Source organism: Ambystoma mexicanum, chromosome 8, assembly GCF_040938575.1.
Source record: "Ambystoma mexicanum isolate Mex_15411 chromosome 8, UKY_AmexF1_1, whole genome shotgun sequence".
Classification (NCBI taxonomy): domain Eukaryota; kingdom Metazoa; phylum Chordata; class Amphibia; order Caudata; family Ambystomatidae; genus Ambystoma; species Ambystoma mexicanum.
The window spans coordinates 1,284,218,887-1,284,241,221 of NC_090929.1; the positions used below are offsets into that span (position 1 = coordinate 1,284,218,887).

General features: G+C 41.1%; 1 protein-coding gene across 2 annotated transcripts in view; it reads right to left on the reverse strand.

Moving 5' to 3' along the window:
* Positions 1-22,335, reverse strand: part of ADGRA1 (adhesion G protein-coupled receptor A1) — a 1,327,098-nt gene that overhangs the window by 355,170 nt on the left and 949,593 nt on the right. The window contains exon 5 of one of the 2 annotated variants that reach the window (XM_069611403.1): positions 5,624-5,802. In XM_069611403.1, coding sequence (XP_069467504.1) covers positions 5,624-5,802 — 179 coding nt within the window. The remainder of the gene's footprint in view (positions 1-5,623; positions 5,803-22,335) is intronic. The other variant, XM_069611404.1, reaches the window with a different exon arrangement.

Genomic DNA, 22,335 nt, shown 5'->3' on the forward strand with positions numbered 1-22,335 from the left:
GTGTCTGGAGTGTTCCATAGCACACAGTCAAATCAGTACAAAAACATCGAGAAGTTCCAGAACGAGCTGACAAATGAGCAGCGTAGGGTTGAGATAAGACAACATCTGATCACTGTGCCAAAACAGCAGAACATTTTTGGAAAAGAAAAGACTAGTGGGAGAAACCATTAGCTAACACAGAGCCTGGGAGTCTCATCATCCACACTAATATCATGGAATCCACGAGGATTTCATCATCTATACGAGGACTTTCCCGTTGACCTGAGCAATAACCTGGTAATATTTCTCCAGGAAACATGGCTTAGGAGCTCTCCGGTGAAAGACGGATACGTCACCTTACTAAATCCGGCACGGAAAAACGCCCAAGGTCGTCCATTCTCAGGATTAATAATGATGGTAAAAATTGGGACAAATTGGGAAGTGCTCGAAGTCGAGAACCCAAACCTATTTGTGCAAAGCACATTGATGCGACATTATTCCACAAAAACATCGAAAATGCAGTATTTACTACTAATCAATGTGTATTGGAATCCGGCACAGATAACACCAGAAAAATATGTGACATCAGTGACAACGATTATAGACAAACATCACCAAGCCCATCGTGACTTGACTATAATCATATGCTGTGATATGAACACTACCTGGTTTAATACAAATGGAGAAAGAATAGAAGTACCCAGGAAGGAAGAGCAAACCGTACACTCAAGAAGTGCCAAATGGGAAATCGAAATGGAGGCACGTGACTGTGCAATGGTAAACGGAAAAGTGGCGGGGGATATACCGCCCCACGCAACCTGGCATAACATGGGCTGTGAGAAAATCTTGGACTACGTCTGGGTGTCGAAACACTTTTGGCACAAAATTGTGAGACTCAGAATAATCCAGACAACAAATAGCGATCATGACCTCCTGGTTTTAGACTTGATCATACCAATAAAAACAGATACTCTTAAAATGGACCAAAAGCTGGAAGTGTCAAATGGGAAAAACAGGCTAAGAATTAGAAATAAACAAATAACATTACTTACCAACAATTTCCAACAACTAGATAAGTCTCATGGAGATGCACTAAATTATCTTGCATTGCTTCCTCGGCAAAAAGAAAGATCTTTATTGGAAAAAAAAAACAAGTAAAATACATACTCATGAATAGAGTACGAAAGTAAAAGTTAAAAAAAGAAGGTTCATAAAGAAATACCTAAATTGAAAATGCAAGGTGGACCGGAGGTACTGGCTCTGATCAAGCAACGGAAGCAAAAATACCGAAATTGGATCAAAGCCTTTGCCTTTTTTCGCGATCAAGAACAAGGAGAAGCTATGTTGGGCCTAATTAAATCAAACAATTGCAGAGAAATTTGGCGCATCATGAATAATTGCACTAGAAATAAAGCCAACATGATGGCAAATGGGGTCAGTGAAAGTGATTGGAAAAAACATTACAACAAAGTTTTTTCAAAAGATAATGCAACAGCCGCTACAACTCAAGAAGAAGTAGCAGTGTGTTGGGACTGCAATGAGACAACTGAGAATATATGTGCCGTAATCGCAAAGCTGAAAAACCTTCGTGCGGCTGGGCCGGACGGCATCACTAATGTAATGTTGAAAACAAACAAATGTGAATGGTCGATTTTCATCGCAAATCTATTCGCAAGAATTGCTGAACTTAAGAAAATACTGCATTCATGGACGACATCTATAATAGTTCCAATTTTTAAGAAGGGCAATCGGGCTGATCCAGCCAACTACCGCCCAATTGCCCTACATGACACAACTGGACAGATTTTTGCAAACTTCTTACAGCGGAAACTTACAGCATGGGCAAATAAGAAAAAAATCACAGATTGCCGTCAAACTGGCTTTACCAAGGGTGTAGGGACAGAAATCAATCTGTCATTGGTAAACATTCTAAAATTGGATGCCTTAGAAAAAAGAAAAAAGCTTTTTATAGCATCTTTTGTCATGCACCAAGCATTTGATACAATGAATCGAGAAATGTTGTGGCAGAAATAAAAGAAATTGGAACTGTCCGGAATGTCTCTTACAACCGATAAAGGCCCTACACACAATGACAACAATTCAAATAAGAATAAACGAAAAAGGCCAACTATCGGAATCAATAAGGACGCAAAAGGGAGTAAAACAGGGCTGCTCGATTGCTGCATGCTTGTTTAAACTGTTTATTGTCGATGTACCTGCCGCATTGAGTGATGTGAAATGTTTCCATCCAAAGATAAATCGGCAACAAATCAATTGTATAATCTACGCCGATGATTTGGTATTAATGGATACCACACAGATAGGACTCCAACGTTTGCTGACAAAGTTACAACTCTATATGAAACACGAGTTAAAAATAAATCTCAGCAAAACAAAAATAATGCAAATTGGACCAGTAAAAGGTGCCAAAAATAAAAAGTATCGTTGGAGGATTGAAAACATACCTATCGAAGAAATAGTGGAAATAAGATATTTAGGCATCATGGTCAGTAAATCAATACGTGAACGGAGGTGGGTACAAGACATTGTGCATCGAACCAAAACCTTAGCTATACAAGGTGCACGATTTCAGAATCTATATGGAAAATTCACATTGTCACCAGTACGGACATTTAACCTACAAAAGGTAATACCGGCGATCACCTTTGGTGCAGAAGCAGGGTGGAACATAGACTACAAAATTTGGGCAAAATTGGAAGGGCTTTTTTGGAAGCGTGTATTAAAACTGCCAAAATATATATCGATCAGTTATTAGACATGAGTTGGCATTAGATGCACTTTATGTAAATGTGCTTTGGAAGTCATTAGCCCTGCTAAGAAAGATGATAAGCCCAAACCCAGAACCGGCATATAAAATACAAACTCCAGTCGTCCGTATGTAGGAATACTTTCGAAATGGGTAAAAGACCTAAAGGCAATTATGTACCCCGCCGAAATAACCATTGAGATGCTGATGGCTCAACCACAAATCACAAAAAGAAAACTGCAAGAATGGGCGTGGATCGAAAATCTCGTTATATTTGAAAACCTACCAACTGTGCCTAAACTTGGCCCCACGAAGAACAAACTGAACGTAATGCGAGGTATTTGTTGCAATCCCCGTCACAACATCATTGGGATGGCTTCTTACAGTTGCGATTGAATGCCATTAAAACAAAAGAAATGCTGTTAATGAGACATGATCCGACCACGGAGGACAATGTTTGTGGATATTGTGGGTCTGAAATAGAATGGATAAGGCATCGAATTATAGGCTGTCATAAGATGAAAGATCTAAGAACTATACATCTGGGACAGTTTGCCCCTAAAAACATGGATATGGATGGTTGGTGGTTTCGATTAATAAGCGGGAGTTCAGTGCATATGTCATGCTTAGTCATACATTTTGTAGATTCTATCATGTGTGGAAACGAGGGGAAAGTGGCCGTAAAGAAGTAGAAAATTAGTTTGCATAGGTGGGATATAGAAATAGAGAAACTGAGGCTGTGTTTTTTGTAATAAAAGTTTGTAATAAACTATATGTTACAATAAAAACATTTTTTAAAAAAAGAACCAAAGACGAGCTGGAAGAGGACGGCTGCTGCAACTACTGGACCAGTGGTTTGCCCGGTGGAGCCCTGCTGCAGGTCTGAATCACCAAGTTCACCTTGACAGAGAAGCCACTACAAGGATGACTTTTTCCTTTGAGTTGGTGGGACCAATCAACTCATAAGCCACCTGGATACCATTCTCAGAGCTGGTTAGCATTAACCAGGGAGAAGGACACAAGCTTGTGTGCTTGAAGAACAGCAACCTGAATCAAAGATTTGCCAAGTTGCCAGCTATGTGTTCTGTCCCCGTGAAGTGCAGGAGTCCCCCGACATCCTCCCTCTTGCCCCCACGACTGAGGCTCAGGAACAGCGAGATATGCAGGAACTGCCAGGAACAGAAGTCTTCAGCTGCAACTTTTTTTTCAATATAAGGCACTGTGAAAACCCGGCCGAGAGAACTTACCTCTCACCGCAAATATTTTTGGAACTTTGACAACTTGCAGGCCTAGTCAGCCTGTGACCCGACATACAAACCTTTCTTCCGTGAACTACTTCTAAGAACCATGTAAAAGACGTTTCTGTTTTAAATACCAGAACCGTTTCTACTTATACAAGACACTAGCCCATTGACATTGGCCTACCTATTGCATTGAATGAACTCCTCTGGTGAACTCAAACTATTTGTACTGTTTTAAAGTAACTGTAATATTTGTTTTATCAACTTATGCCTTTTTGCCCCTACTTCAATGCTTTTTTGCTCTGACTTCAAGGGAGCTCAACTGCTTAGTAATCAGTATTGTAGTATTTGTTGATTGGAGTTATCGGTGTCGGGACTCCCTATCCCCTGCGCACCTCTTATTTCTTTGATTCGGAGTCTGCCTGCAGCCAGCGGGTTCGGCGCGCTGGTCATTGTCCCAATAGTCACGAAGCGAAATGGCGTGGCCACGCCATTTCGTTTCGTGAGTATTGGGACAACGACCAGGCACCGACTTGGCTATCCAGCCCCTCTGGTGCCCGTACTTGGGAGGACCAGATTACAGCTCACCTGAGCCCACCCTGAAATTCAATTGGCCTTAAAAAAGACTTAGGTTGAAACGCGTGTCGGCTGTTTGCACTTAACCATGTTGAATATTTGGCAACCATTGCCACAATGATGTTCTCTTTGGTGCTGATCAACCAAAAAATAAAAAAAACATATGCACCAATAGTTCCTTTATTCGACTATGAATAAAAACCACTAGTACAACTGTGACCACATGGACTAATATATCCAACCAGCGCCCACACTGATCCACGGATTTGTCATCCCTACTAATCAGTATTGTAGTATAATTTGTGTGTGATATTGGTTGCTTCATTTATTGATTGCTTTTTAAATGATTGTGCAATAAATTAATAATTGTTTTACCAAGAAACCTTGAGTATAAGTGTCTTTCTGAATACTTGCTATTGTAGACCTTTGTGTAACACCCTTACAAGCTCACGTTCCCTCTTGAGATAAGCCTGGGTGCTCAGCTCGCTACCAAAAACTGTGTGATAGAGACTTATACCAAAGGTTGGTTTTGCTTACACATGTAGTCCTAGATGTTTGTAGTGGTCCCAGAGGGTACTACATACAAACTTTGCCTAACAGTGTATATTTGGGTTTTCAAAGGCTAATTACCCAAAATAAGATTATGTTTGACTGACTGAATGACTGAGTAACATGGCCACAGTATCAAACACTTTACAGTTCAGCAAGATTTTTCAAGATCACAAAACTAAAAATAAGCATCATTAATTCGAGGTTTAAAACATTTTGATCTTGAATTAGATCACAGATATTTGAATAATAATTTTGGTTGTGTGTTTGTACACACTGATTCCAAAGTTGATAAAACAAATAAAGCATTGTTACTAAACAATCTTAGTAACACTTTGCTTGGTAAAATGCAAATATTTGCCCCATAGCAACAACACAAAAACATTTTTTATAATACACATATTTTAAATAATTGTTAAAGTTATGAAGCTGACGGTAAAACTGACAGACTTCCAAAAAGCATACGGTAAAGGAATTGAAAAGATGCATCTCAGTTTACATCAACACTCACAGAGGGATGCCTTCATGAAGAACGAGTCCGTACCTTAGCATTGGTTGCTTTGGGTAAGGCGGTGGATCGCTATTCTGGAATTGCTGTGGCTTTTTTGTTACTTGCTTATAAATGCTCCTTGCTGTCACCCAAAGCCACAGCATAGTTGACAGTGTTGAATAATGCAACACTATACCCACCTGAAATAAAATGATAATTATTTGAGAGACACATCATTTATGTTGTGACATGAAAGATGCCTTCATATTTATTTACTCAGTAACATAGTTCCTAAAACACATTTGTCTCATGATCAATTACAGTTCTGTTCAATCTGCTTTTCAGTTTCTATCTGGAACTTAGACTGCAATTTCCAAAACCAAAATTCCCTTTTGACATAACATTTGTATTTATTTTATCCTTCACTTATATTGTTAGAAATTATGATTGCTACTGAGGAAATCAAACGAACTGAAAACATAAATAAATAAGTATCAGTCCTTCAGCAGGTTCAAGCCTGCCACACAATGTCCTTCTCCAAGCAGAGAGGTAATGAGGGCAGCACTTGGCACTGACTCCCTGGCTGACTCCCTGGCTGCTGGAAAGAATTATCTATTCTCGCCCTGATAACAGGCAATATTCTTGGAATGTGGGTCCTTGTGACAAGGCCTGAAGAGTTCTCGCACTCCTTACCACACCTTTCTCCCATAGTAGAGAAGCCAACTCTTAGTGGTGGTCTATTAACTTGTAGTGGGGAATATGATCCGCTGGTCAGCGATAGCCATCTGACCAATGTTACTTTGTCGATTTTTTGGACAGAACTGGCCAGAACATTATTCTGTGTTGTACAACTCTGATAATGATGATGAACTTGTTTGCAATTGAAATCATACCTCTTGATTAAATGTATGAACGGTACAAAGATAATGTAACAAATAACATGTACATATTACCAGCACTTACGTGGCTGAAGCACTGACTACTGCAGTAGAACATACAGCCCCAGGTTCTGATGCAATCACAAATGATAACTAGAACATAGGACACAACATGGGCTGACAATTCCTTCCTGTGTCATGAACATTGTAATAGAAAATGTAAAGCGCACCGTTTATTGGAAGATTGTAGTGATTGTGCCATTATGAAAGAGTGTGGTAGAGGAGATCAAACGTGTTATCATCTTGTCTCTTTTGTAGACTCAAATCTGAGGCTTTAAGCATACTGATCTACTTGTGAAAACAGAAAAAGAATATCGAGGCTGAGTACCCCAAAAGGAAATACACCGAACACGGGTTACAAAGGAACATACAAAGTACTTTTATTCTATACTGAATCCAATTACAAAAACAGAGCAAAATCAGATAGCTATCGGCCCTCAGTACAACACAACAAACTCCAGCGTGGTTCAGTGTGTTCAGTGAGAGACGCTGTACATTAGAATGCATTTGCTTTTTATACATTTTGAGGGCGCGATGCCCGGCCCACTTCGGGTTAATATTCCTTTTAATATATCACCGATCTAGGGTTTGTGCCAAGTCTCAAATAACCGCATATAACTGGTTTGCCTTTAATACATGTATCAACAAGCGTATGCAATAGCTGTGTATTCTAAAGTTTTCCATGCAGGCCTTCTTAAACATTAATACAATGTAGTTAAACAGATGTTCTTTGTTCAGTATTTGAATACATTGTCTCAAAATATGCTTGTGGATTCGTTTTTTCATTGCACAAGTAATCCTTCTACACATAGGTCAGTGAAGGACAAGGTCTCATTTCATGACCTCAACAAGTGGCCTGCAGGCAGATTACACATTAAGTATGTACAGAGGTCAAGACGGACATGTTGTATTCTGCAATGACATCCTCCACCATTTTAGTTCACAGGGTGACTTTTACACAACGAATCCTAAAATGGCCGTTTGACCTAAAATGGCGGCCTACGTGGATTTAAGGTCAGGCCCTTGCAACACAGATTTCTTTTGCATGCGACTTTCGAGCAGCTTGGCGTAGGCTAATATTAAATATATTTATTACAATAGGAGGCACGATATACTTTCTATTTCGACATACTGAAATGAACAAGATACAAAGATATTACATGAATTCTAGTATGTGTTTCATGAAGGCCTGGGTAACAGAGAGCAGGTGGTAATTATTAACTTTATTAAGCATTAAACACAGCGGCAGGGGGAGGACAATGCCAATAATGGCCCACAAGCTTGAGCCATGTCTGACAGCCTCGTGAGGGCTTGAGGCCACTACCGGCCCTGAACAGAAGACAAGGGCCTCATTACACGGTAGGCGGAGGACCAAGGTGCTATTAGCACCTTGGTCCATGCCGGTAAAATACCAGCACCGCCTTGGTGGAAAGGGGAATTACTGCCCTATTCCAAGGTTGGCGGGGCAGTAATTCCCCCTTCCCCCATTGCCCTTCCCCATTCCCATTTTTGCCCCATAGGGCTCTATGGGAATGGGGAAGGTGCTAATTACGGTGCCGCAAATTGCGGTATCATAACTAGCACCCTGGTCCCTTTGCGGGTTGGTTTTTAACGCCTGCTAAACAGCTGGCGTTAAAGTACCTATCCGCAAAGGGACCTCATAGTAAGGCGGTAAGGGTTTACCGGTACCGATGCCCTTACCGGTACCGGTAAACCCTTACCGCCGTCTGTGTAATGAGGCCATTACTATGAGCACCCTGGGAGTTGTTCATATTCTTTGTTTTAAGGGAAGCAACTCATGAGTGCTATTTTCCCTTTAAACAAATCAAAGCATGATGGATATGTAGGAATTATTGAAGTGAGTGGTTGGCAGTGCACAGGCCTGCATGGTAGAGGCTGGTCCCATAGGGCAAACAGATAAGTGGGTGAAATTAGAGTGCAGGTGTTTGGGGTGTGTATATCATGTGGGGTGAGCATGAAAATACAGAGTCTGGGGCAATATCTGACTTCACATTATAATGGACATCGGGATTGGCTCCCGTGGCCGAAATGGACTGCAGGAGGTTAACTAGCTGGGAGGATAGTTCAAGGACAACATGCATGCCTTGAACAAAAAGATGCCATGAGTGCTGAATTCAATATTCAGTCAGGCCACCTCAGGTTGATAAATTGTGTACCGCAAGCGGTAGTAATTGTGACATGAATTATTACAGTGCTGAGAAGTTCCATCTTGAAGTTTTAATCACATTTATATAAGGCTGGCTTTGAAAGACATGGGCAATCCCTCCCGCCAGAAGCAATTCTTGCCGAGGTGCATTATAACTAACCAGCTAGAGTACATCATGTTCAACCGGGGGAGATATAGCTTGAATTCACTTCCATGCAAGACATAATCCAGGGATTCATCCAGCCATTCTTTCTTTTTAATGTATGCATGAAGTCCCTTGCTTATTAGATAAATACATAGAGCAATTTAGCGCTTGGAATGTTTGCATGCTAGAGTAGACTAATTATGTATTCACTTTATCCTGTACCCCTAGTGCAACGCAGGAGTAAGTGAGAGGATTCACAGGTTTTGTTGCCAAGTAAGATTTTTTAAAAAAAAGTGAATCAGGAAAAGTTAAAGACCATTTGCATAGGGTAACAGCCCTCAAACTTGCGAGCTACACATATTGTGGAGAACAAAAATTGCTTCAGTTAAGAAACTTGGTAAATTGGGAATGACTTTCTAGAACAATCATGGCTGGTGAGCTCACATAAGAAATAAGAAACACAGGCAAACACACAAGGGGTCATTATGAGTGCGGCATAAGGGGTTAACGGCACCGCTAAGGATGCCGGTGCCGTTAACCCCTTACCGCTGCATTCCGTTGTACCTTAGCAGGTCCCACTAAGGATGGCTGGTAAAACCAGCCGTCCTTAGTGGGAGCCGCTAAGGGACCAGGGAGCTAATAACGGGCCCGTAAATTACAGGCCCATTATTAGCTCCGTCGCCATTCCCATTGAGCCCTATGGGGGCTTGAATAGGAATGGGGAATGGTTTTGTGAATGGGGACTTACTGGGTCATTCCAACCTTGGAGGACCCGGTAAGTCCCCATTCAGAGAACCTGGACCCGAACACGAGTTTGGAGGCATCCATGGCGCTAATAGCGCCATGGCTACCTCCAAACTCGTAATGACCCCCACAGTGTTGCACTGGTCCGTTGGATAACCAGAAGATGTGGAAAGGATGTGTGTGGTCTCCAATTAGAAATTAACTTGACAATTTACTTTGATAAATGTATAGCTGTTCTCAACTATGACACTGAGATTGTGGAGTATCTGTACCACTTATCTTACAAATAAATGACAATTATATAATGTACTCCTTACTGGCTCTGCCTCAGTCTATGCATTCTATGTATTGCATGTAGAACATGTTCCGAAATAAGCAACAGGTGTATCCACGGGCAAAGTATCGGGGAATGCAACTGAAGCGAAATATCCAGTAGTGGTCATAGGAACTTATACTGGATACTGTTCCTGAACCTGCAAGCAAAATGATGTCTGAGTAATATGACATCCATACTGCAAATGCAAAGGAAGCGATAGAACGGAAAAAGACTCGTATACCTTACTCACCACTTAATCATAGTGAACACCTACACTGAATTATAAATTCGAGGCAAAGGTGACTACGGATGAGAGTTGAAATTTAGATAAAATCTGCTACCCGTTGCAAGTGTCTCAGCAACATAGAAATCGAAACATGATTTTAAAATTAAACGCATTTATGGTGGGAATTGTGTTCAAACTCCATGTTCTATTATAATTTATTAGCCTGAGGAAAATAGACTGATCCTATTATTGAAGAATTCGGAGATTTCACACTGCAAAGAGGAGTATTTAATTAACATATTTGCGTATGCTATATTCTTGTAGAGAAGTCTAAAGATGTGGTATTTTTCATTTCCTATAACCACAATGGCAGAATTATTATTTTCAGTAGCATGCGTGTTACAACGCCTTTCCATAACCCTGTATAGGATTGGGTGGATGATGTCTCCATGATTGAAAACAGATTATGCCTCTACACATCAAAAACCGGGATTGAGAGGATGATGACTGGATGACTGACTTTAGTTTACGCCTCAACACATAAAAAAGAGAGTATTTATTTAGCTTGACTCCTTCGTCCCGCTCCCCTGCCATTTCCCTGGCTAGTCATTACAGGCATCGCCCCTACTCTTGAAAAGAACTTGCCAATCAACTATGATGGCATGCTTTTCACACTTTCCTCTCCACACGCTGAAACACGTTACCTTTCCTGAATATGCCCTATAAAGTGAAGGGGATCAGGGTGTAGCTGCTATACTGTGTGGACCGCTGCAATAGCCAATTCTTGGGTCTCCCTTAAGACCTCATTTACCAAACGCATGTCATTCAAATAATGCTGCAAGGCTAACTCTGGTTCTTAAACTCATGGACCATACTGCACCAGCTCAAAGTTCACATCCAAATAGAAGAATCTCATTAGGTTCTGCCCTAATCTGGTCCCAAGATCTGCAATTATCTTCTTTGTCACCTGCAGCCCACAGTGCAGTGACCCCAAACCATCGATTATGTTGCATATTTAATATCCCACAATACTTACTTGTTAGAAAACATTGGAAAACATAATGTACTGTTATTAAACATAAAATACATTTTTAAGGGAATCCCCTTAGTCAGACAAGAGAAGCAACATTCCACCTTCTGCAGGTGTGAGGGGGAATCTGTCAGCAGTTCCCATGACCAGAATCACACGATGCATGTGTGACTACAATATTGTCCAGCCCTCCTCCCATGTACCCCGAACTTGAAACTTTTGCCAACATATTTGACCATGCACAGAGGGTTTGGCTAAAGGCAAACTGGTCGAACACATTATACCATATATGATTGACGTTATTTTACCACAAAGAGGTCCCAGCCTTGAGTCCAACCCTTGAGGTTTAAAAATTCTGGTTTTTAGAAGTATGATTAGTTTTGTAGATCAGCTGGAATAATACATAATACAGAGAATTAATTATACATTTAGGATTTGAACTTTGTTCAGGACCTTCCAGGTGTTGTCATAGAATGAAATGAAATAATGACTGAAATGTGAAATTGGATTTCTTCCTTTTAAAGTAATTTGATACATGTTGAAAATGTATTTAACTGTATCACATTAAATACATTTAAATACAATCATACATATCATCTTGGAAGCTGTTTTTTTTCCTGAGTGCTTTACAACCAATTCTAGAAGGGGAATTTTAAGGAAAGAGATTATGGTAACCCTGCACATCAGAGTACATTATCTCTTCTCTCCTCAATTAAAAAGATATTGTGAAAGTCCCTTGTAGTGAAAATATTCCAAATGGGGGAGAGGGAGAATTGTATTTTCTTGCATGCACAGCACGTTTTTAGTGAGGACAAATGGATCATACGCGTTTTCAACTAATTATGAAAGATGTAATTCTTAACATAGTGAGCCTCCCGTGCTGTGTGGAAAATGTAAAGAAACGCTTCTGAATATTCAAACAAATCACAATTGTTAGGGGCAAAGCTGTCCACCGATTGGATGAAGCTTTATATGAATCGACGTGCCACTATATTTACATACTATTTCAAGTCCTGTTATTGCCAAGGGGGAAGGATAGTAGGGTGAGTTATGGTTCCATTTGGAGAGCGATGGAGTCCTTATTTAGGGGAAATACTTTAGATACTAACAGACTTTTAATTCACAAATCCACACTTTAAAGACTTTGTATTGTGTTATATTTTGGACTGAGTGATGGCAAATTGGCATTTTCAACATGTGTCGACATCATGTTTTTATACGTTTTAGCACCCGGCTAGTGATGTAATTTCGTGTCTCCGAGAATGAGGGGTCACAAATGTTGAGTTTTGTCTTCAAGTATCCATCCTACCACCAAAGAATAGAGATCACCAATCCTTCCTTCTGATTCCTGGCATTACCTCTTTCGCACTGCTGCTGCCTCCACTATCAGTCCACCCATCCCTCACCTGATGGCCATCTTAGAAAGGGTCACTTATGCAAAACCAAAAGGTAATGGGTCTAAGGTTTTCAATAAATCATAATCACTGGCTGGATCCCACCCCAAAAGAGACAGGGCATCCGGAACTTCTAGGCCGAAACATCCCTGGAATGCTTGTGGCCTTGTGCAGAAGGGATGTGGCCAAGCAGTTCCCGCTCGACTGCCCCTTTTGGGGCGAGACAAAGTCTGATATGCATATGATCTTTCCCCTTTCTCTAATGGCTTGGCAGGCAAATGACAATGGTCTGAGGGGTTGCCCAGAGTGATGCCAGAGGTTAAGATGAATTCTAAACCTTCCAGCCATCACCTTATTCGTTTTTCTGTAGTCCCCCTGAATCGAAGGGTATCCCCAGACATGGGCCCTGTGCCTGCTGGGCCTTGAGACCCAAGCTACTCCTCAATTATGACCTCCATGAGGAGGGAACATGTCCGCACATGCTTGTGGTCTCGTGCAGAAGAGTTATGATGAAGCAGTTTGGGCTGTACTGCTCTTTTTGGGGTGGGACCAAGCCCGATTTGCATAAGGTCTATCAGCTTTCTGTAATGGCTTGGCAGGTGAAGTACGATGGTCTAGAGGATGCCCGAGTGATGTCAGAGGTTAAGATTAATTAATAACCCTCCAGCAATCCCCTCTTTTGTTTTGCTATAGTCATCCTGAATGGGACAAGTATGTCCAGACATGGGTCTCGTGCATGCTAATATTCGAGAGACATGTTACTCCTCACTGATAACAGCCACTGAGGTCGAAACATGTCTGGGGATGCATGTGGTCTCGTGCAGAAAGGATATGACCAAGCAGTTCGGACTGGACTGCATCTTTTGGGGTGGGACAAAGCCTGATTGGCATACAGTCTTTCCCCTTTCTGTAAATATGTGGCAGGCGAAGAACAATGGTCTGGAGTGTTGCTCAAATGCCAGAGGTTAAGATTAATTCTAAACTTTCCATCCATCACCTTTTTTTGTGTTAGAAAGGGAGAAGGATCTCAGACTAGGTCCCATCTCGAGTTTTCCACTTCATCCATTTCCCTATATCTTTTATGTTTAATCTGTGCAATGGACATAAACCATTTCACAACTTTAAAAGGAAACACTTTTAGCATCCCAGACAGGAAAGTGGGGAGCAAATAGCTACAATCCCTTTAGTGGAGTGGCAATCGCTCTCGATAATCATGCAGGCCTGTATTAAGACTCCCTCTTAGGTTTGGTTTGTAACTTGGGCCAGGGGCAATAACAAAGTGGGAAGGCCCTCTCCATAGTGGTCATTGCTTAAGTGATCTTAACAGTTATTTATAATATTTTCCACTGATTTAAGCTGATTTCGTTTAAGTGTGTGGGCCTCATTACGAGAATGGAGGTCGCCATGGAGCTATTAGCTCCATGGCTGCCTCCGTTCCAGGCTCCATTACCGGGTCCTGCAATGGGGACTTACCGGTTTATTCCAACATAGGAGCACCTGGTAATTCCTCCTTGCAGGAACCCATTCCCATTCCCATTTGAGCCCCTATAGGGCTCAATGGGAATGGAGGTAATAACGGGCTGATTATATCTGGGCCGGTATTGCCTCCCTCTTCCCCTCGCGGGACCCGGACTGCATGCCTGGTTTTACCAGGCGCGCGCTCCGGGTCCTGCGATGGGAAGCTCGTAATCGGAACTCCCGGAATGAAGTGGGCCAGTCCCGTACCGGCCCCCTTCATTACAGGGGCGCCAGCATTATAATGAGGCCCTGTGTGTCTTCTCTGACTGTGTGATTGTAAGCATGTTTATGTTTTTCCTGGTGCGGGCTTGCATATTCATGTGTGCTATGCAGTAGTGTAAGCCTGTACATTATTCCATTACATATCTAAATGTGGTTTTGTGCCCCTTCTGAATCATATATGTTGTATGATGTACTTAGTGTTTTGTGTATTACAGTATGTATATAGTGTGCATTATGAATATTATGTACATACTGTCCCTTCTTTGGATGTTGCATGGTGTATGATGTATTCTGTTCCATGTATTATGTTTAACATGCACCTTTTATATTGTGTGGTGTATGGTGAATGGTGTATTATGTGTAATTTCTAGTGTATGTTTTGTGTGTCATGTAATGTGCATTTTTTATATTATGTATTTTGTAGTATGTGTATAATATATTATGTATTGTGCATTGTTTATTGTGCATTGGTTGGATTGTGCTTCATATGTATTATTTAGTAGATGTATTGTTATTGCATCCCTCCTCTCTATGACAAGTATGATATAACTTGTTATGCTATATGGTGTATGGCATTTTAAGTGTTTTGTGTTTTGTGAACTACAAGTAATGTATTTTATGTGAACTGTGTGTTTTGTGTAGTGCATATTACACTATTTCATTTAATAATGTATGGTCTGTGGGTTATGGGATGAAGTGTATAATGTTTATTGGATTGCATGTGTTATGTCTCTTCAGTTTACTGTATATAGAGAATAGTGTATTCCATGTCTCTTATCTTTATTGGGTTTGGTATGGATGGTTTGAATAGGTTGTAAGGTATATGGTGAACAGTGATTATGGTGTATGGTATGCAATGTATAGTGTATTGTCTATTGTGCATTACATTGCTTATGTTTATTGTATATGGTGTATGGTTTGTCTGGTGCATTTTGTGCATGGTGTATTTGTTGTGTCTGGTCTTTAGTGAGTGTGGTACTTGATCTAGAATAATGCATGTACAGTGCCTTCTATTCCTTCTTTTTATAGTGTACTAGCTGATATACCCACTGTTGCCCAGGATTTTATTTTCTTAGAAGTACTCTTGAGTCGCTTATCGCTTGAGATGCACTGAGAATGGGCATGTGTGGCTTACGGATATACCCCGGAGCAGAAGTGGCGAGAGTTGGTGTGTTGCAGCATACTGGCACCTTCTGTGCGCTCTCCCCACCTGCCACATCATCCTGGCACGGTGCAGTGCATTGTGGTGTAAATGTATCAGAAATGGTCCATTATAGGGCTTTGAAATGTGGGTTTCATGGTCCAATGAGGATCTTGAGCTTTGTTTATCGCATCCAGATGCTTGCAATAAGCTCTGTGCAGTCCTTCTATGAGCACTGTGATGTTCTGCCACGTCTAGTCAACTGTATCAAGTATGCAGGGGCTGAAATCCAGGGAATGGGGTGGGGTGTCCACATGTAATGAAGCTAGTGATGTCTGGAGGATTCTAACAGGTAACTGTGCAAAACCTGGTGCAGATTGGTGGAGCAGTGAGGAACTGTATGAGGAACATACAAACTCACAAATAACAATCTCACCCTGGAACGGTGCAGTGTGATGCGGTGCAAATATCTCAGAATAGTGTGTCCTAGGGCTTTGAAAGATTGTTTTTGAGGTCCAGTAAAGACCTTGAGTTTTGTTTTGCGCTTCCAGATGCTCACAATGAGCTCCATCCTGTCCTTCCATGACCACCTTGATGTTCCACCACTTCCAGGCAACCGTCTCATTTGTGCAGGGGCTGAAATCCAAGGAATCTGTGGGGTGACCACATGTAAAGTAGCCAGTGTTGGCCGGAGTGTCCCAACAGGTAACTGTGCATGCTTGTGGGATGTTTTTACCCATGCATCCAAGCCCTACCATAAAACTGTCCAGTACTGGCATGGAAAACATCATGATGGCCAGAACTCCCCAGAGAGTGCACAGGGAAAACATGAAGAATAGGCTGCCACCCATTTTTTTCTTATGTTGTGAGCACAGGAGGGCACTGCCTAAAACCACCAGTGGGCTACACACACAGTAGCCTGAAACCATTGGGAATGGCAATGCTGATTGCCAAAAAAGCAACTCAGAACTGTGGGGAATTCATTTTCTTAATCCCAAAAATGGTTGCATTACCAGTACTCACCACTATCAGAAAGCCGGCGTTTTAAAACCACCAGACTTTTGTGTAAAACTGAACAAATGAAACAAAACCAGACCAAGGAAAGACTTGCTAAGAGGTGGATACAATGTAAAACTATATTCTGAAATGACTTGAAGGAAGTCATTATTTAATGTATATGTAAAAATTGTCAGTTTGATTTGAATGTAGAAAACTGGGAACAAAAAGTGACATTTAGCTGAAACCTGGTTTAATGAAACTGGATTGTGCCTGACAACTACCCCCGACAGGAGTTGAAACCTGCTCAGCCACTCCCCTTGCCAAAAGGAGTTGTCACCTCTCTGATTAGATTAGGGGTGGAGCAGCTGGGGACTACAGGGAGTTGAACAAAGGCCTGTCCTGGACTCAGGCAAATGTTATATTGGGGGGCCGTAAAGTGGCTTCCTCTTAGGGGAAACTGGGAGGGGCAGTGCCTCTGCTAGCAGCTGAGCTTGGGGGAAGTGGATAAACCAGTTATTCCACCCTGTGATGTGGGAAGCCACACCCCTTTTTGACCAGGGCATCATTTTAAAAAGATAGATAACTCATAGTGTGGACTTGTCAGAATTATATAAGTAATATCATTATTTTTGTGATTTTTCTGTGAACATTTTGAGAGGCGTTAGGACCCTGTGGTGTATCCTGGGGGGTTGCTAGCGGAAAATAGGGTCTCACTCCAAATGTCTGCATGTTAAAAATCTGACACTTCATCAATTAATGTCCATTCTCCTTGCGCACATGTGTGTAATTTTGGGTAAATGTCCGATATTGCAAAACCAGTTAAAAAGCGCAAAATGTTGTCATTTTTTAATGCAAGCCCCCAGGAAGATCAGAGGCGGACAAGCATGGACCATAAGGAATATATAATGTGCACATGTAATTTCAACAAATTGTATATCTGGGAAGGATGTATTTGAATCAAATATAGATTTGTGGGCAAACTGACCAGGGGAGGATCCTGTGACCCATAAACAGACTTCATCATGCTGACAATCCATTTCCTTCCCCCAATCATGGGAGAGGGGAGAATTGGGCCAATGACAAGTAGAGAGGGGCAGGCTTAGCTAGGCCCAGGCACACACCCATTTTCAAAACACATAAAAAGAGACTGCTGGGACAGGTAGGGACAGTCAATTCCATTTGCTGCAGAGCATGCTGAACGACGACTTCACATCCAGAGATCCAGACTTCAAATCCATCAATCTCCAAAGACCAGAACTTTACTTCAGAACTTAAAGCAAGGGCCTAACCCCACAAACTGAGAACTCTTCTCAGCAGGCCTCAGCAACCTTAAAATCATTTGCGAACTATTCCACAGCCGGGTGAGCTGTTTGAATTCTTTTGCCAAGAACAATTGCCAGAGACCAGACCAGAGATCCAGAGTGACCCAGACCGCTGTGAGCAGAACCAGAGAGCTGACCCAGATCACTGTGAAGTGCCGAGACCAGAACCGGAGTCCAGTCCAAAACCTGACCAGATCCGTGGCGAGGCCCATTCCTGCACAAAATATATTGTGAGTACCTAGCAGAACTGTGCAGAACCAATCTCTTAGTTAAAATAATCTAATCCAAACTATTTTAACCTAAGTAGAACTGCCTCCTAGAAATCGTGTCATCTGTCATTTTTAAAGCTGCACAACTGTCACCTGTCAATTCTGCAGCTGCAAGCTGTCACCTGTCATTTTGAGTTTACTTTAAATCCGAAAAACTACCTTTATTTAATCGTCCGTATCTCTGGAACCGTTTGGGCTAGGAACGAAATTTAACTTTCATCTGAAAGCTTAGAATCTACGCTTTCAAATGAACCTAGAACCTACTCCTTCTACTTTTTCCGCAATCACGATTTACGCACTCACGAAATTTACCGCGATTTGCGATTTTGGCTCAATTTCTCCACTTGTCAAAATAGCAGCTCCATTCTTTCTTTTGTTAAAATCCGTTGCAACTTGGTAATAACTCATAGAGCATTGCTAAAGTGAGCCTGAACTAATACCAACAACCATCTCCCACTCACCCTGAATCTCTAGAGGGAATTAAAATCAGTTGGCACATTTTCCCATCCATTGCTATCACATTTAAAAAGCATTTTGGGCCTGTGTCCAAACTCCTACTTGCTTCCTCTAAGCTTGCTGGGGGGGAACCGAATTTCATATTGTATTTGATTGCATTCCTGAGAACTGTGCGCTCCTCTTTCTATCTCCTTCCATTTCTTACATTGGATAGGGGAGGGGGGTGAATTGCCAGAGAAAAAGTGATTATCTTATCTTTTGCTAAAATGCAGATTGGTGAAAAGGTGTGGAATTGTATAAGGAACAACGCTTCGCCAAGCCACAAACCCACAAACAAATTTTGAATTTTGCTGAAATCCAGGGAGAGGGTTGGGGTATTCAAATGTCATGTAGCCAGTAATGTCCGTAGGGACCTAATAGGTGACTGTACAACATTTGGGAAAAATTGGTGAAGCAGTGTGAAATTGTACAGGAAACATACGCAAAGCCATAAACCTACACCCACATTTTCACTTTTGCTGAATTCCGGGGAAAGAGCTGAGGTATCCAAATGCTATGTAGCCAGTAATGTCCAGAGGGTAGTAATAGGTGACTGTGCAAAATGTGGTGCAGGTTGCTAAAACCAAGTGGAATTGTATAGGGAACATACACTAAGCAAAACACCCAGAAATCGCTGAAATCCGGGGAGAGGGGTGGTGTGTCCAAATGTCATGTAGCCAGGAATGTCTGGACGGTTCTAACAGGTGACTGTTCAAAATTTGGTGCAGATTGGTGAAACGATCTGGAATTGTATAGGGTACACATGCAGAGCCACAAACTCACCAACCCACACACCAATTTTCACTTTTATATACATAGATAGATGGGGCATAGTGTATTTGTAAGGATATGAATGGATAAATTTACAGATTTGTTAGTTGCTAATTTCTATAAAACCCCCATTAAGTTTACGCTTCTAATTGTCTCCTCAAAATTATACAAAAGCTTGGGGACACAATACAATGTAAAGAGGGAAGTAATTTCTAATCCTAGAGGGTGACTTTAATCTGAAAATTGGCAATTGACCCCCTATAAATCTCCTTGATGAAACTGAGGATTGGTTCCTTGGTTTATATAACCCCGAAATTGGGGATCCCAAAATGTGTAGCAATGGCCTGTTGTTCTCCTCATGGCTGTATGAATGTGGACTAAGATCTGTCAATGGGCTTGTACCCGCTGATAGACCTGGCCAATACACTTTTAGGAGCACAAAAGGACAATCAACCATAGACTACTGTTGCTTGACAGTGTCTCACTGTTACCTGATTGCTGATTTGTATGTGGTTTTACATGTATTAAGTGACCATTATCCCCTGGTACTCAAGTTTAAACTACTACTCAAACTAACTAATAATACCACCCCTCATTTAGCAGTTGCCACCCTGAAGTCTTCTCGGAAGACTCTGAGATGGGTGGTGACAAACAAAAACATGCTATACTTTCAAACAATTAATTTAAATCTTTGATATATCCACTCATTGCTAGAAGTGGATGAGAATGGTATTGAGGTGGTGGTTACATGTAACTATTCAGAAGGGCCTCTCTGAGTCATTAATTGTTAACCAAACGAGATATAATCCTAAATCCTCAACAGGATGGTTTAATTCGAATTGCAGTCCCACAAAAAGAAGCCTGCTCAAGCTGCTTAAGACCAGAAATACATTAAAAAAAGAGATCCTTACTGCTAGATCTCTACATATTTGTACTTTTATTTTGTGTTTTACAGTTTACAAGAAACTTGTTCACACAACTAAAATAGAAAATAATACAGAAATAATCAAAATTACTAAATAACTGCAGCAAAAAAGAGCATGACCATCATGAACAACATCTTGTCTCACAGCATAAGTAAGATTAATTAAATAACCACAGAATTAGTAGATTACACTGATAACTAAGCACAATCTCTGTCCATGATGCTTCACCCTCAGCCATTCTGTTCTTCAAACCCAAGAGCATTGCCTCTATCAAAGATGTCAAAGCAATTATTAGAGTTTGATTTGAAGTGGTCATGAGCCATTCCAAAGATCAATAGTCAAGACACGAGCAGTTGAGTGTAAGAGGGCCCCCAGGTGGTTGATTCTCTGCTGCAGGAACATGGGGCACTCGAGCACAAGATGGAATAATGATTCAGTTAATTCCAAGCCACACATCCAGCACCTCCACATGCTTCTCGATAGGCTCAATTTGGGCCTCATGACTTCTTAGGTGGGTAAGACATTTAATCAAAATTTAAAGTAAAGGTTCCAATGTTTTTGGATGGAAACTTTGATAAATATGATCTCAACTTAGACAGTGGAACAAATAGATGGTGGTTATATTTATACAATGCCAGTCTATTTAAATCTTCGTGGTCTTGGGTCTTGAATTCTATCCCATGTGATGATCTTCCTATTTCATATAATCACGGCCTGAGGAATCCAGAAAAATCATATGGATACAATTTTTATAAAAGAGAGATTTGTGGATATGTGTGTCTGTTCAAACTGTTCAGCATACTTTGAAACATGCTACAAACCTGACGTTTGGCATGTGGGTAGGTTCCATGGTGTAGACAATGTAACAAGTATAAAATATACCTTTTTTGGATTTTTTACCCCTGCAACATGGCTCTTTGCACCGTAGTTCTGCCATAGTTCTCCTTTCATTGTTCGTAAAGTTCAGCAGTTCAAGAAAAATTTAGCAGTTCATTGTTCCTAAACTTTCCACACTATCAGCATTCTAGCTGAAATTAGCGGCAGTCACTTTTGAAGTCATGCAGGTGGTATAAAACAGTGCTTTTGTAGTAATGTGGGTGACAGGAAATGGTGCATGTCTCTCCAATAGTGTCCACAATTACGTTGTCGGTCACATCATGGCAAATCTCTCATGATAATTACAGAAACTTCATTTGCCATGAATGTGGATGAATGTATGCCATCTCAACAGTACACAGCTTACATGCTTCAGCCGTACTCATACGGGTACAGGACTTCAAGATTGCACGCTTCAGTCCTACACATACAACACTTATGATGAGGTCGCTACTGCCTCGGCTATAGATCGTATAACACAAATAATGTTGCTGTGCAATCACAACTATCGAACTCAAAGTAGCTGGATCTAATTTACAGGATTTTCTCATGGTCAGCTTTATGTGGCTTGCTCCAGAGTTGGAAACAAAGACAATATGCTAATACTAGGTCCTACAGGAAAGACTAACAATATTGTCTACAAGGAAGCATTGGTTTACTTCATTAAATAAACTTGAAAGTGGACTGAAGTAGGAATAACCGTGCAGAGCAAGATTCCAACTGCTAGTCACTTTATAAAATAGTGATTATAAATTGCAAGAGAGACTTAGACATCATAGCTTGGAACAAACTTGTTGGTAGCAGCGGAAAGTAACAATGATAATACGTATAGTGAGTTAGTCACGTCTGGGTCCAAGTATAAAAGATTGCAACATGGCCTGGAGACTATGATTGCGTATGATAAGCGGATCAAACATTTTTCAACTTTGTACAATAATGGCCTTGCCACCTGATACCTGGAGCAATCCTTATTCTCTGACTCCACTAATTTGAATGCCCTTTCTGTGTCTCCTGTAAACATATATTTCCTCACATTCTCCATAGCGGAAATGCAAGGTGCAATTAGAAACCCCCCCAACAAATCACTGTCCCAGGCCTGGGTGGCATACTGGCCGATGTTTTTGACATAGACCTTGATTTATAGGCTCCCATATTGAAAATTGGTTTTAATGTCACACATAGTACTGGTATGGCTTGTGACTTATGAAAAAAAGGCCATTATTCATCACATTTA